Source organism: Sinohyriopsis cumingii, chromosome 17 (genome assembly GCF_028554795.1).
Source record: "Sinohyriopsis cumingii isolate HCF-2022 chromosome 17, ASM2855479v2, whole genome shotgun sequence".
NCBI lineage: Eukaryota > Metazoa > Mollusca > Bivalvia > Unionida > Unionidae > Sinohyriopsis > Sinohyriopsis cumingii.
In genome coordinates, this window is record NC_142977.1 from 22,727,685 (window position 1) to 22,745,035 (window position 17,351).

At 34.8% G+C, this 17,351-nt stretch overlaps 1 protein-coding gene across 13 annotated transcripts in view; it reads right to left on the reverse strand.

Moving 5' to 3' along the window:
• Window positions 1-16,255, reverse strand: part of LOC149777922 (DENN domain-containing protein 1B-like) — a 161,291-nt gene extending 145,036 nt beyond the window's left edge. For all 13 annotated transcript variants that reach the window (XM_089939019.1, XM_089939028.1, XM_089939023.1 and 10 more), the window contains exon 1: window positions 16,120-16,255. In XM_089939019.1, the coding sequence (XP_089795145.1) occupies window positions 16,120-16,133 (14 nt within the window). In that variant the 5' untranslated portion in view covers window positions 16,134-16,255. The remainder of the gene's footprint in view (window positions 1-16,119) is intronic.
• Window positions 16,256-17,351: the final 1,096 nt, after the last annotated feature.

Below are 17,351 nucleotides of genomic sequence, written 5' to 3' on the forward strand. Positions count from 1 at the left end.
TATTACTAAACGATCTGATGACTTCATTCTTTTCTTTCACTATGACAGTAAGATCTCGTGCTAATTAATATATACCATATATTAACATTTTCATTTTCGTATTTGATATTACATCCTTTTCGCACATCAAGAGTTTGAAAAATGGAGGTATGCTACCATGTATAGAATAATTTAATCAATGCCATATCAGTTCTTCTGAAGCAGCTAGCAAGGTCAGCTTTGTTTGCATGCTTGCAATTGGTTAGCTTGCATGGTTTCAAATCTGAACTTGCATCAAGCTTACCAAGTGCAACCTTACCAATTACAAGCTTGCACAAGCTTCCCTATTACTAGGTTGTGCAAGCTAGTAATAGGGAAGCTTGTGCAAGCTTGCAATTGGGCAAGCCGCAGTTTCAAATCTAAGCTTGCCACAAGCTTACATAACAAGCCTGCAGCAAGCTTGCTGCAACCTTACAAATAAGCTTGCGATTTTGGTTTGGGATGTGTGTATTAATAGGCTTCTATTTTCGTTTGTGGCTTGTTTGCACACAGCTGTGTTTCTCCTGAAATTTACACAAAAAAATACCATCATTAATGTAAATATTCGCACAATAAAATCATTACTTTTTTATGTGTCCAGGTAATTTGTGAAGAAATGAAAAAGTTCAATATTTTTCTGCAGTATTTTGTAGGAAAAAAATGAATACCTTTATTGTCATGTCTGTGTACTGCGTGTGGCAAGTACATGCACAGTTTGGACCAGAAGTGGTCTACATCTACACAGGGAAACTAGGTTACATGATATCCTTGCATCGCCAAAAAAAACACTTGCATGGTAATGTTTCAGTATTCTTTTTACAAGTAAATAATTCTGCTGCTATTTCTGAAGGTTCTTTTTCCTTTTGTTTGTATAAAGTACAAAACGCTGTTTGTGACAAGTTTCACTTTATATTTGCATGCAAACACAACTCAGTTATAATATTGATATTTTTTAATAGTGTAAAAAATTTGTAATAAAGACTATATCACGAAAATAATACACATTATTCATCTAACCTCTGAAAACCTTAAAGATAATCCTTATCTTCCTTCATATACATATGAAATTATCTCAACAGTGAAACTCCAAATAAGGCAGTCATCATCCTAAATATGTAATACAGTTACCCCGTGATATACTTGACAGTTGTGTTCCCATCGTTCAAGAGTGGCTGCATAACTTTTAATTTTTGGTTTCACTGCCTTTAATTTTCAATAAAAAATACTTAATTCAATTAACTTATGTCCATTTTAAACATTTAAGAATCCCAATTATTTTGTTTTAGAAAAATAATCTCATTATTTTTAGTCTTCACTAAAATGAAATTCAAGAAAAAAATTCAACAAGTAATTTATTTCCACAGAACACAAAGTACATGTAAAAATGTTAAAAAGAACGTGCAGCAATTCGAATTAAATCTCAAAATAGCCCAAAATGTTTATCACCAGTCATAATAAATAAGTTATAATTAAATTTCAGTAGTAATCCAATTAAAATTCAATGCTGAAGGTGTTGATGTGCCTATAGTTTCAAATATCAATGGCCTGAAGTGTGATGATGTGTCAACAGTCTTTTGATGAATCATAAAAATATAGTCCATGAGATCCTTGTTTTAATTCACCATAATTACAATTATTTGTCTCTGTCCAAAAATATTATTGAACACTTTGTAATTCCAGAGAATAATTTGAATAAATAATTCTAGCCCAAATCAAATACTGAACACAGCAGCAGTACAGCATCGATGAATAATTTCTAGGCATGCAATATTATAAAGCCCTCTACATTACCTTTATTTTGGTTGGAATATATTTATTCAAAATTTTTAAGTTATTATTCTCTAGAAATACAAAGTGCTCAATAACAACATCCTGAGAAATATATTTATTCTTGGATTGTATTATTGTGATTCAACAAATGACTGTTGGCATAACTACACCAGAGGCCATCACTGATAAGATACAATACTTCCAGCGTTGGATTTATTTTGGAATACCACTAAAATTTATTCAGAACTTGAAACACTAGGATTTGTGTCTGTAATTCTATTACTCAATTTAAGTACATAGAGTTGTAATACATTCTAGAACAATCTGTTACTAAAATTATAATACAGAATTGGTAAACATCAGGTAGACCCAGTATTTCATGGAGAATTTTCAATGCTCTGGAGACTGAGATAAACATGTTTAAAAATAACAAATCAATGATTCAGGTCAGGTAGAAAATGAACTTGATTTTGGACAAGTCAACTATAAAACACAATTTTAATGATGCAAAAAAAAACGTAATAAACAGTGCAAATTAAATATACATAACATGACAAATAGTGGCATAGAGACTTTAAAGTGGGTTTCAGGAAATGAGAAACATCACAAGTCACTGAATTTTTTAGGGCATGATTTGCCACAGATAAGATTCTAGTCCTGGAAATCATAAAACTTTAGCATGAATTTTAACTTAGGATTTTATTTTTGACCAATCACAAATCAAAATACTTTTGAAAGCATTTTTCTGATTGGCTGATAGTAGAAATGCAATCTCTGGCTCAAGCTCTGAGGCTGGCCATATGGATAATTTCTTCAATAATTAACATTATTGTATTTATTGTCAAAAATAACAGCCAGGAGTATTGTTGCCAGTTGTAAACATTACCGCTATTGTGGCCTAAGTGAAAAGAGCACCGCCTTGAATGCAGGAGGTCATGGGCTCGAACCTCGTCTGAGTTATAAAAATGGTAGTAGCAGCTGCCTTGCTAGGTGCTAAGTGTTAAGAGGTTAGTGGTAAGACTGGTTAGCCTTGTGTCAGGATAATGTGACTGTGACATGATGCTGCATGTCTATGGCAAGTGCTACACATCACAATAAACTGACATACTGCAGACATTGTAGCAATGTGACTAAAAAACTCATTAAAGTTATGCTAAGAATCCAAATCACACGCACATACAGACACATACATCAACATTATCATGATATACCAATGTCCTACATGAAAACGCATCAGTGCAGAAAAAAAAATGAATGTTCAAGTGGCGAATGAAACTAACAAATGTTTTGACAGATCTTATCAGCTGTCTTCGGGTTGGATCTGTTTTTCTGGACACATGATTGGTTGGGGTCAATAAAAAATATTTAAGATGGTTCAAAAGTTCATGGCAACTGATAAGATACAACTGTCAGGTCAATGTTTATATTTCAAACATTGACACAATATAATTCTGATAGGTATCTGAGTACTACTTATACCTCACCTAAGCAAGTAAAAGTCCCTTACCCTTTCATACCCCCATCCCAAACAAAAGCAGCATACACATTTTTATACTGTGTCCTTTATTATTCAGCAACATGTTGCTGTCGCTTATACCTGTTAATTACTGTGTGACAGTATTACCTTACTGCATGTACAATTAACACAGTTTAATTAGTCCAAACAAAAAATATGTTTCCTACTGCACTGGTTTTAAAATTAGGGTAGGCTGGTTGTTTGGCAATTATCTTTTTTAACCATGAGGGGAAAAAGTGCAAGGGTCGGCAAAGAGAAACAGGGATGGTAGGCTGATCCGAAACACAGCAGCTTTTGTATGGCCTTAACAATGTTTGCATTCCTCTGCCAACTTTTCAGTCATAACTCACATCAGCAGATATTCTAGCAAAGGACTAGCTGGAATCATAAGCACAAGTTTGCTGATCAATTATTTTTAATAAATATTGTTATGACTTTTATGTACAATCTATGAAGATTTAAATATATAAATGTTTGAATAAAAACCATGTGTGTGTGTGTGTGTGATTTTTAACATAGCGTTAACATTTTTCACTCATACCACTACGATGTCTGCAGTGTGGCAGTTTATAGTGAAATCTTGCACTGGGGCAATGTTTCATGCCGCAGACATGTAGCATGACGTTGAACACAGCCACATTATTCTGACATCAGGCTAACCAGTCCTAACACTAACCTCTTAATGTTGAGCGTGTAGTGAGCTAGCTGTCAAGTACCATTTTTATAAGTCTTTGGTATGACTTGGTGGCAGTTCGAAACCCACGACCACTCACATCCAAGGCGGATGCTCTAACCACTAGGCCACTGGAGTGGTCCAAATTTTTTTTTAAAAACTAAAAAAAAGACTATAAAGAAAACCACATCATACTGGACCAGTCAATACATGGACCCTTCAAGACAAACTTAATTGTCTTTCGCTTCATTCAGTTTTTCAAACAATCTCATTACATATCTCAAAATATTAATTTTGTTTCAATAATTTTTTTGTTGGTTTAATTCTATTTATTTTAAAAGATTTCAATTCTACAAGTATATACGGTAGCTTTAAACGAACCTGCTACTTACTAAAGCATTGAACAGTATTATCTGGGTCTCTTGTATGACTCGTCAAAAGTAATTTATACAAAAAGGCATACTGAGAGGTCAACAAAATGCATAAAAATCATGCATCAGATTCGTAAGCCCAAGCTTCATTTCATCAGCAAAATCTTCATGTATTTGGAAAATTCCTACCAAAGCAGTTTTTAAAAAATTTCAGTTCCAGAAGACCTGTATTAATGTACACGTTGTTTAACTACCTTCCACTCTATGATTTATATTTCATTCGGATTTAAAATGTTGCACTTGTATCAATTTCCTTGACCATGTTAAAATTTAAAACTGGTATGCAATCTACGTTCAGTCCACTTGTTTATCCTCCTCATGCACAGTGTATGGAGGAAAGACTTCATTGACAGGGCATAGGTCTAACTGGATAAAGAGGAAGTTAATAAATGAAACAGGAATGCAAGAATTGGCCTAATATTTATCAATTATAATTCCATGTCTTACAATGCAGTATCAAATCCATTGATAAATAAATAACATGGGTGATTTTTGTCAAATTTTTAATAATCATTGTAACCCCCCCTGAAAAAAACCCATTCCACATAATGCATCTTCTTTACCCACCTATATACTTGCTTATAAGACTGGTCCAATGCAAACTGCACAGACCCATATCTGTCGTCGTATAATGTGCCAGCAGATATGAGTCTGTGCAGTTTGTTTGGAGTAATCAGTAGAACAAACAATATAGACCCTGATCTGCAAGTACATTATGTGACAGCAGATCAGATTCTTGACCATTTTCAGTTTGACTCGACTTATAAGCAAGTATTTACTGTACACTAAAAGTAGCAAAAGTTTGTTGATCTCAATAGCTACCTGAGAAAATGTAAATTTTGTTTGACCCTTAAGATCATTAGAAATTGAAGCCCACAACTCTTGTGCCAAGTGAAAAAACTGAATGAAATATGTTAGACATTTCCATGGAAACAACACCTAATCTTCTATGTGTGTATTTAGTATGTATGTACGTACATATGTATGCATGTATGTATATATTTAATGATGCATATATGTATATATGTATGTATGTATGTATGTATGTATGTAAGTAAGTATGTATGTATGTAAGTATGTATGTATGTATGTATGTATGTATGTATGTATGTAAGTATGTATGTATGTATGTACAGTATGTATGTGTGTGTTTGTGTGTGCAATCAGATATAAATTTGCTAATGAGAAACAGCAGCATCAATTCTTCAAAATGACAAAGTTTCTTTGCACAGGGCAAAAGGGTAGTGATGAACAATTTTAGTTGCATTCTTAGGTTTTCACATTGATATTTTCAAAGAGATATTTCAATTTCCATTTGAAAAATCACAATTTCATCTGCAGTTCCTGTTTTAATAACTCTGTACATTGCATGAGTTTGGTGTCTGTCCATGTAACAGTGTTATGGTGCCACATAACCAGGATTTCAGATGAGTGACTACCAAAGAAGATCTACAGGGATCATTAAGGAGAAAAAGTGACCTCAGATAGGTCAAAAGAAATGCTTCAAATCTTACCTCAAGTCCTACTTGATACACTTCAGCACTGACCTTGATTATTTTGATGATCTCGCACAGGACCATTCCACCTAGAATAATCTCACACAGGACCATTCCAACTAGCACAATCTCAAACTGGACCATTCCAATTAGCAATCTCACACAGGACCATTCCACCTAGCATAATCTCACACAGGACCATTCCAACTTGCATAATTTCAAACTGGACCATTCCAATTAGCAATCTCACACAGGACCATTCCACCTATCTCAAATAGGACCATTCCACCAAGCACAATCTCGCACAGGACCATTCCAACTGGCACAGTTTTCTCCATATAATTGGAGCTACAAACTTTGAACTGAATAGAATTGCAGACAGTGCTAAAGTGTGAGCAACATAAACCTCAGAACTTCTGTTGATCCAGCTCATAATCCCAAGCATCATCTCTTGTAAAGTGTGCCACAAATAGAACAGAGAACTTGGCCTTATCAGTTACTCATGTACACACAGAAACTAAACCAGTTAGTGATGTCATAGCCATCTTCAAACTCCAATGGCACACAACCAAACCAATACACAATAATAGGTGTAACATCAGATGAAATCATTGTCCGAGTGTCTGTCATTTCACCCATATACACAGGCAAAAGCAAAGTCAACTTAGTCAAAAGCCTGCATATGGTTTGGATAAATGGTGAAGAGTTACCACCCCCATCTTGTGTTGACATACACACACCAGCATTTTTTCCATAGAAGTCCCTTTGTATTCTGAGTATAATATTATTGGGCTAAATATAGATATTTTCAGTGCTATGATATTTATAAAAGCTATACATTAAATGTAGAATAGATGAACCCTCTCACTTGTGGCTAATTCCCCTTAGTGCAATTAATCTGATAGTTGCTACTACACAAATAGTAAATATTTTTTTTCTTTTCTTTTGTTCAAACTGCAATGTAAAAACAGTTTCAATATGGTGCATGTATTTTCATGCATTTGATTAACTTTTGTGTCAATTTACTTGCAATTATTAATTATGTTTCGGACACTTTACCAGACTTCCATTACAAAATGCATATGTGAATCTTCAAAAACTCATTGGTCTCCCATGCATCTGTAGCCAAACCAGAAGTACTCTAGAATTATTATTTCTCTGTGGTGGTCTACAGGCAGATTTCTAGCCAAGGTCTATCTCATATTTCAGCCTGTAAAAGTAGGAAGAGAGGGATTCTACCTCCATATGTCACCCATATTCACAAGTAAACTATTTCCAAGGTTAGTCTGTTGCAAAAAAAGCCATACAACAAATCGGATGCATCAAATTAGGAAAGAAAGAAAGATTTTATAAAGTTTAATCAGGATTATTTTCTTTTTGTTTTTTATGATGGCCCAAAATGTAATAACCCAGTTGCTTTAAGCATCAATTTTAAACATTTCTCAATGATGTATGCTATCTACCATTTGTCAATTGGTGTTTTTCAAGTTTTGAGATGATAGATACAGAAAACTGACATTTGGCACTTTGGCAAAACAATGCACACAACATTTTACTTTCATACGACACCCCTTTTCACTAGTAACCTGTTTTTCTGATTTGTATATTTCAAAAACAAAATCAAACAGCAAATCTGTTCAATAAACAAGGAAAAAATTAAATATCTTCAGATTATTTTCTTTTCATCTTTTATTATTTGGTCCAAAGTTTTTGTAAACCAGTTGCTTTTTAGCATCGCTTCTAAACATTTCTCAATTATGTGTAATATTTACCATTTGTCAACTGGCGTTTTTCAAGTTTTGGGATGGCAGATGCTGAAAACTGACAACTCTGGCTAAACAATGCACACATTTTGAACAACTGTGATGCAGTGTATTTCTATATTAATTTCCTTAGAGTATTGATTCCACTGTATTATAATACCCATCAGTCTGTTTAAATAAGTCCTACTGAGAGTCAACAATGCATCCTGTACAACCTTTTATTACAATGAAATTAATCATTTAACTGCCTGACCACAGATCATTACAAGTTTTACCAACACAGACCAATTCAAACAGAAATAAAGTCTTACTTAGCTGATTATGTTGATAATTACAGAACTGAGGAATTTCTCTATTACTGACTTTGGGGAATTGCCATTGTCCTAAAAGGAAATGCAACAAAATGTTTTTCCCATGCAAATAATAAATTAGTGACATCTATTTTTACTCATGAGAAACCGATATACACACCTCATCCCATTATCACACACCTCATCTCATTATCTTCCACCTTATAGTTCTTTCATTTTTGGTTGAATTGTGTGACCTGTTTGATTTAATTGTCAATGAATAATATATATATGTTTGTATCATTTTATAATCCTTCAGTTGTAGGATCATAATCTATTTGCTTCTTGTCTAATGCAAATCACAAACATAGGGAACAAATATTTAAATTTAGTTTATTTTTTTTCCCTAAAATACTGCATAAAATAGGAGCTTTATTTGCTGCTCTAAACTAGAGCGAGAAGATCTGTTCAAGCCATTTGAGAGCCGTAGATTTTTAAAAATTAAAATACAAATCTCAGATCCGCTTGCACATATCCTAAAATTAAAATGTCAGTCGTTTGCAATCACTGAGTGTGTCTTAATCTTGAAGACATAATCATCCTTTTTGGAATACGCCAAGTAGCTTAATGACCAAGACTAATACAAAGTGAATTCAATTGTATGCCTCTACTTAACTAAGTCTACTCACAGTTATCAAATACTATCCTTTCAATTATACACAACACATCTGGCACTTCACATCAACAAAAGCATACATGTAGTTTATGGTGTTTATGCACCATTATAAAATGCAGACTGATTATGGCAGGAACACCACACTGAGATAGCTCTGTATTAAATGTTAACAAGTAAATTGCTTCTGCATTTTAATCTTAACACCCAAGAAAATTTCTTTATGTGATTTAGTCAAATCTTTTATGTAAAATTATATAAATACATAGCTTATCTTGAGGTCTGACATCTTATTTTACTTGTGTATTATGTACCTTTTTTGTATGAAGTGCTAGTATCCGTTATTCTAAAAGTTGTTATTAAATCTTATCTATGCAACTTATGCTGCATTTGTAACTTGCCAACTCTAAGTTGTATGTCTTGTGTTTGTGTGTGTGATTTGGATTTTTAGCATAGCTTTAAATAAATATCAGTCATATCACTGCGATGTCTGCAGTGTGGCAGTTTACAGTGATGTTTAGCACTGGGGCATCATGCCGCACACATGTACCATTATGTCTCACCCAGTCACATTATCCTGACACCAGGCCGACCAGTCCTAAAACTAACCTCATATGTTCAGCATCTAGCGAGGCAGCTATTAGTACCATTTTTTATTATTCTTTGGTATCATTAGCCAGGGATTGAACCCATGACCTCCCGCATCCAATGCAGATGCTATAACCACTAGGCTGCATGTCTTGTATTTTGGGCCCCGAGTGGCCGAGTGGTCTAAAGTGCTCACAATTACAGATCACTGTCGTCTCACCTCTGTCTTCGTGGGTTCGAGTCTCAGGCTCGGCAAATGTTGGTACGCGAGAAAGCTTGCCAGTAGCTTCTTGTGGGTTAGTGGTTCCAGCTTTCTGGCATTTTCCCCGGGTTCTTCCTCCACCATTTATACTGGCTGCTTAAAAATGGCATTAAACCCTCCAAAAACAACAACATAATGATGTTGCAAAATAAACACTAGTACTACTACAATTGCACCATTTTTCAGCATATGATATGACACACCTGGTGGCCAGTATACTGTATTTGGAAGAACACAGGAAAACCATTGAAAGAAGCAGTGAGCCACACCAAACTTTTGACACAATTTTTCACATACCCATGTTGCCTGAGCCGAGACTCAAAGTCATGCAGACAGAGGTGAGATGTGAGGGATCTGTGAAGGTGAGCGCCACAGACCACTGTGCCACTCGGGGCCCCTTAACAATATGCAAGTGGATTTAATTTATATGTATACACCATACTCTAATAACTCTAATATACTACATTACATATCAATACACAGTTACATAAACTAGGAAAATCAGTGATAATTATTCATAGCTGTTGTGATCTTTGCCATGCAAGTTTTCATTGCAACCACCCAATATGGCTTTCCGAAAATTAGGGAAATTGATTTTTTTGTTGTTGTTGTAGGGTTTAACGCCATTTTTCAGCACACGATAGGCTATACATGGCGGCCAGTAATAATGGTGGAGGAAGAATCCGGGAAAACCCCGGAAAGAATCACCGACCCGCGAGAAGCTACTGGCAAGCTTTCTCACATACCCACATTGGCTGAATCCGTGACTCGAACCCATGCAGACAGAGGTGAGATGGCAGTGATCCATAACGGAGAGCACTTTAGACCACTCGGGGCCCCTGGAAAATTGATTTGACTGGCTGATGAGATGAAGTGACATAATATATCAAGGTGATAATCAAGCATAATGCACCTGCACATCTGGATCCATGCTGTTTGTTCTACTGATTATTCATTAAAAAGAACTCCACAGACCTAGATCTACCAGCACACATTATGCAATAGCTGACTGAAATACTGATATTTGGGTCAATGCAATTTGTAGCTAGATCTAATTTTTCCACGAGTATATAGATAATAATGTTATGTCCATCCTCTAGAGTCTTCAATCAATGTCAAACAGTGCAAATCTGTTTGTCTAATTAGCAATGCAAGTTTTTGTTTCACTAAGATGGGAGTTTTTGAGAAGCTGCCGGTCGATGAGTTCCTACAGACTTAACAAAAGCAAATTCCAAGACTTTTCCTGAGCCATTTCACAAAACTTGAGGACCACTATATCAATGATACGAAACTATTTACTGATTGTAACTGTGTCATGTTTGAAACAAGTTTTTTAATAATGCCCTGTGCTCTATGAAATTGACAGTTCTCAATTTTTTTAACTCCATTGTCAGATATTACATGACTTTTCCAAAACCTTGCAAGGTTTTGAGAAATTCCATGATTTTTCAAGGCCCTTGAACATATTTATCACTGAAATATTTATACAAAATCATATTTGTATAAATGTAGAAAACTGCTCAAGAGTACTGAAGTACATGTACAGCAGTGAAATCACATGACAAACCTGAGTATTCACATGACAAACTTAAGCATCCTAAGAAAAGATCTATACTGATGAGAATTATTATGTCAAGTTAAAAACATTCCCTGATACTGTCAGCTGTGGCTAAATTTCATCTCAGCTGTTTAAGTTCCTGGCTGTGCTGAAATCCCCACTACAGCATCACCTTTAGTTAAGTGTATACATGAAAACAAATGCAACCACATTCCCAAAGCATTCCCAGCATTCCTGTCACATTTACTATCTCAAATCAACCTGCATGTATCAGCTTTAATTCATGCCACCACATTGCTTAACATGAATTGGGACTGCCAGCAACAGGTGGCAGCTGTATAATAGTGTACAATATATCAATCTCACTAATTGATGCTATTCAACCACAAATGATTATAATGGTTAGATTTAAAGCCTTAGATTGGTAGCTCACCACAGAAATTACCCTTCTGTGATTTGTCTGTTTAGTGTCTAATGGCACACCAACACATGAAAGGTTATAATTTTTCCAGAGGCAACTGGCGTGAAGTACTTTATTTTGGGACACACACCATAGCAGATGACCTAACATGGTCTAAACCACACCCTTCTGTTTGTCAGTCATACACAGACAGACCACAGAACCACCAATGACTACTGTTCCCTGTTATTGTTTACCGTAGCATAAACAATTTCAAGCAATTTAGCTAAAAATCAAGAGTTTTTGTTTAGCTGTAAATACCATGCTTTGGTACTGAGACAAAATATGCATTGCACAACCAAATGCACCCTTGAATTTTTTTTAGATATGACTTTTCCCCTTGTCACTATATTTGTATTTGAAGGATTTATTAACAATGAGATACTATGCACATCTAAAGTAAAAGATATACAAGTCATCTATGCATACTAACTCAATTAAATTAAATACATATTGTTGTTTTAAAATAAATTTAATACTAATTTTGCTAAAGTCTATTCAATCCTGATTATTGAATTATCTGCACCTTAACCGTTATCAAGAAACTTTCCAATTAAAATCATTGATCGTTGTGGACTTTTACAATGGTGTCCGTGTAATGAACCGAGTGAAGTATAAGAACACATCGAATCGGATCAGCACAGTAGAAGTACGAATTTGTTTATCAAGATGCGAAGCTTTCATTGTGACATCACAGTGAGTGACATTCAATCCAGATTATACTGAATCACACCTTTCAAAAATTTCCATGTACTTTGGCAACAATTTTGCCATAAGTACTTCTTGGGGCATGTAAATAACGGCCTTCCAAAAGGAATACGGATGTAAGAAGATCCAAATAAAGTGTACAATTGTCATTTAAAGGTATGTAGAATCAAATTCTAAAAAATGACACACATTACTGAAACAATTGGTGCTGAACGTCTATATGACCAGTATGACTTTTACGTTACAGATCATCACCACTCACAGATTAATGTCTCATTCTTGAGCAGTGGATAAGGAGTTTCCTGACAAGATGTAAACATGATTGGGCAGTCACATGCTCTCCTCAACCCCCACCTTCATAAAGCTGCATGCCCCTTTATGTCCTTTATATACAGGTTTAACTGTGTACTGAATTATGAGAGCCCTCCCTACTGAGAATTTGCAAGCTTCCAGAATCTCCAGTTTCTATCGCAAACTCATACTCTTCAAGATTTATTCCTAACTCTTCTGTTTATTGAATCCTTAGTCGCTGGCGATATAAATATTCAGTCAACTTCAATTCTATGAAACATGTGTAACAAACAGACTAAACAAAAAACACTTACTTTTTCTTTCAACTGTAAGAAAAGCTTTATGTTTTGTTTGGACTGTATATGTCAATGTGATACTATTTATGTTTCGTCAAATTTAGTAACAGTTCACAGCATATAATATTTCAGTCAAATTCAATGTATAAATTATTTGTAATGACCTTAATTGAATTAGAAACTGCAAATTGGTATATAACCAGTGCTAACAAGAGTACCAAAAAGAAACACATTATGCACCCACCTCATGTTTTATAGTAGGCGATGTAGACACTATTAAGGTACAGTTGACTCAAGATTATTTACCAGTAATTTTCAATGCTCTTGACTTTTGCTCAAGGTATAAGATCTTGAACTAAAATATGGAGAAACCATTTTTGTCTCATATAGTTAACTTGATACTTGATCTGTACTTTAGACACTACACTCCATTAGTTTATTTATTTCTCTAACTTCAAGTCATCCCCAAAGTTTTATCAAGGAGTTATAACAAAGCTATCGTGCAAAACTAATTTTTGAGGGGTCAGAATGATCTTGACCTTTGAAATTTTGACCCCCAAATCAATATGCCTCCAAAATACCTTAAGCATAAACCAAGATAGAAGAAAAAAACAGAATAAGGTACATATGGTCTAGAAAGAAAGTATTATGTAAAAACCATTTTTCTTCTTTTACTCATTGTCCTCAACCTTTAAGTTTTTGACTGCAAAATCAATAAGCTTCTATAATCCAATTACATGCCATCCACAGAGTTTAATAACTGCAAACCGTCTTTTTTCATTCATAGTGACCTTGACCATTAACTTTTTAAGCCAACAATTGACAGGTTTCTTCCCCCCTCCCCAAAGTAAAAGCCAACCACAATGTCCAGTAACTGTAAATGATGGACTATTCTGTTGCATAAAAAATAATGGTAACAGATAATTGGGAGATAAGGTATGGATTTAATGCCATTTTTCAGTACGTGGTAGGTTATAAATGATGGCGAGTATATCTGTCACCATTTGGTGGAAAAGGAACCCTTGGAAGAACCACAGACTAAAGGGAAACTACTGGTAATCTTTCTCACATACCCATGTTGGCCAAGCCAAGATTCAAACCCGCATGGACAGAGGTCAGATGTCAGTGATCTGTATAGGCAAGTGCCTTAGACCACTCAACAATCCAGGAACTAGAGCCTTAAGTAGAGTTCTCATTAATTGTAGACCCACACACACTGGACCTCCAATTTTCAATCCAATTGGACATCTCATGGGTACAGATTTTTAAAAAAACAGAACCCACAGAAAACCGTTATTATGTAGGAACAGCTACAACCAGGTCTCAGGTCAATTAAAACTTATAAACACAAAGCTAATAATAAATTTGTTTCATGCTTGTTGATGCTTTTTCCAGTTTCAAATGGTGGTGACAATTAACTATTTGGCATTTGTCACTCCACATACTTTCTTTATCTCAAGGAAACATGCGATTATTAGTAAGGTGCTGCGTTAAGTAACAGTAAAGACAAAAAACAAAAGTATATTTCTGTGTAAAAATAGGAGAAAAAGGAAATGGCAACAAAACTGGTTTGAAATATTTATATTATAATTACAAGTGCTATATATTCTATATTGCTTCTATAAGTTAATGTTTGTATTGATGAACACAAGCTGATGTAGTATGATATAGGTTTGTGGTTAATGCCAGGGTATCATACAATCCTGGTGTGATTATGAGATTGTAAACAGGATTAATAAACATATGAACTGTAACGTCATCAACAAGATTTTTGCATCTGCGAATATTAAATCCGGATAGACCAGACTAAAACAGTTTGTTGGCTGCTTCAAAAACCAAAGGCATGTTAGTCATAGTACTAGCTCCTTTTATAAGACACAGCATATTATATTATTACTGTCTGATACTATGTGGTCCCAGGTGGCAAAGTGGACTATGGCACTTGCCTTTATTGATCAATGACATCTTGGCTCTGTCCAAATAGGGTTGGGTCTAGTTCTACAATGTAAGACATAGCACATGTTGGTTTTGTAAGTGCTGTCTTACTGTCCAAATAATGGCTTTGTATAGCGTGTTCCGATGTCAACGACATCGGAACAAGTAATCAAAGTTTCCGGAATATCTCACATATTTGGCAACATATATCAACACTCTTCCACTAATTTATGTGTAATTAATATACTAACTGTGCTGTCTTTATCCTGGAGGAATGAAATTATGACAATTATAGGAAATGGATGCATGGAAGCATTTTCATGTTCCGCTGACATACATTTGAATTTGTTGCAATGTGACGGTAGTCGAGGTATGCCGAAGTATGTTTAAGTAGGTTCATGTGGCAGATATGTTTCCTGAACGAACCAAAACATTACTTTACAGTTCCAAGAGGCATAATATATTTTTATTCGTTTCGTTAAAGAATAATATTTCAACTTAACCCGATTTCGGCATTCCTGGCTTTCATCGCTTTCCAGACAACTGAAATGTAGGCCAACAAAACTTTAACAGCGGTCCATTTCTTTTGTGAGAATTTGAATTTATCAGAGAAGAGACATCAGAGTAAGTAAAGTCTGACTAAAACATTATGACTTTACTTTGTAGAAAAGTGCCATTATTTTAGTTGCCCATTGCGTGATATTCCTAAAAATTTGACTTTTATTATGATGTTAGTTGACATCAAAACACACTACACAGCGCTGTTAGTTAGGCAGTAAAACCCTGATGCCCAAAACATAAATATCAGCGTCAAGGTCTTACCTGTAGGACTAGGGTTGAGTCATGGCTCAGCTAACATGGGAAGGTGAGAAAGCTTGCGAGTGCCTTCATGTGGACTGCTGGTTCTTTCCAGGTTCTTAACTCCGCCATATATACTGGCTGCTATGTATAGTGTATCATGTGCTATTTTATCCCCACCCCCAAATATCCCACAGACCAAGCCTGAAGTTAATCATAACAGGGTAGGCAGGGGCGATATGATACAGTGGGGCCCAAATTAAAAATATATGTTAAACTGAAACCCAAACCAACTGCATAGAATAAATGGTGTTGGATTATACGTTTTGTGCGACTTAACTGAAACATAGGAGCCCAAGTTCCATTTGATCGGACACATAATCCGGGATCCAGGGAACAAGAATAAAAACAACAACAAAGAGTCATCTCCTAATATGATGATCTGATCTTGGATTTTGACTGAAAATTCTTTCAATCCTTACTTTCAGATCTACAGCAATAACTTGAATAGTATGCGATTTCGTCTTAGGGACCATCCTCAGTCCTTTATCTCACTAGTTTTATACCATGCACTTCAAACAAAACACACTCACCTAAGCCTTGACATCCTTGCTGCTTGATCTGTTACCAATAGTCCATGAATCTGTCGGTATGCACAGCTATTTGTCTGTAAGATTAACGATGAATAAGAATCATTGTTGAAGGGGGAAGTGTCTTCGTTCCAACCATCAAGAGACTGGTTATTCAATGTTGTTGTTATCCATTCTCATTAACTATAACATACCACGATACCGACTCCTAAAATAAAATACATAGTGCCGAAATTCCCCACGGAAGTGTTACATCGTTCTCTTCCTAATTAAATAAATTCACGTTTATTTTTTTTTTATTTTTATTTTGTAAAATTGTTTATTGGAATATTATTGATGTCAATTTGTATCATCTGACAATTTTAGGTGAAATCCCAATGCATTAACTCTTATTCGTCAGAAAATGAACGTTTTCCAGGAAGTTTGATATGTTTATAAAAGAGCTTTTGAAGGAGGTAATACAAAATTGCAACAACATCAGCAACAAAATAATAATAATAATAATAGTAGTAGTAGTAGTAGTAGTAGTAGTAGTAGTAATAATAATAATAATAATAATAATAATAATAATAATAATAATTGTTTACTCTGATAAGTTAAATAATTTATTAAATAATTTATTTGCTTTCAATCTTGTCATCTAAAGTTTGCATGCTCGTCATCAAATACACCTCTAACGTTTCTTGTAGAGAAAAGTATAGTATTAGCAGCTTAGTTTGATATACTGAACCCCCAATCTGTGTTGATACTGATAGACGATACCTGGGTATGATGTCACTTGTTTAGTAAAATGTAAAATTTTACTAAATAAAAACTACAAAATTCTTTCCAGAACATACCAGCGTACAGTTTTAACACTTACAAGTATTTGCTAACGGTCATATCTAGCGCAAAATTCAAAATGGATACAGGACAAAGGCTTGTGCTAAGGGGTACCTAACGTTGACGAAATTATTGGCATTTCAATGCAAATGAAAGCCTCCGATGTAAATAAACAAACAGAATGCTCACATTACATTTCTGGTTTCTAGAATAGTCTATTTTGCTACAAACTGTGCTGTCTGCTATGTCTAGTTTTAATATTTATAAAACAAACTGAACAAAAAAGAATTAAAAAAAATAGGAGGAACTCTTGTATATATGTTCAAAGATATGTAAATCCAGAATTTACGGAATTTAAGATTATCAAAGACGGTGAACTACATCACGCATATTGCTTGAAAACATATAATGGC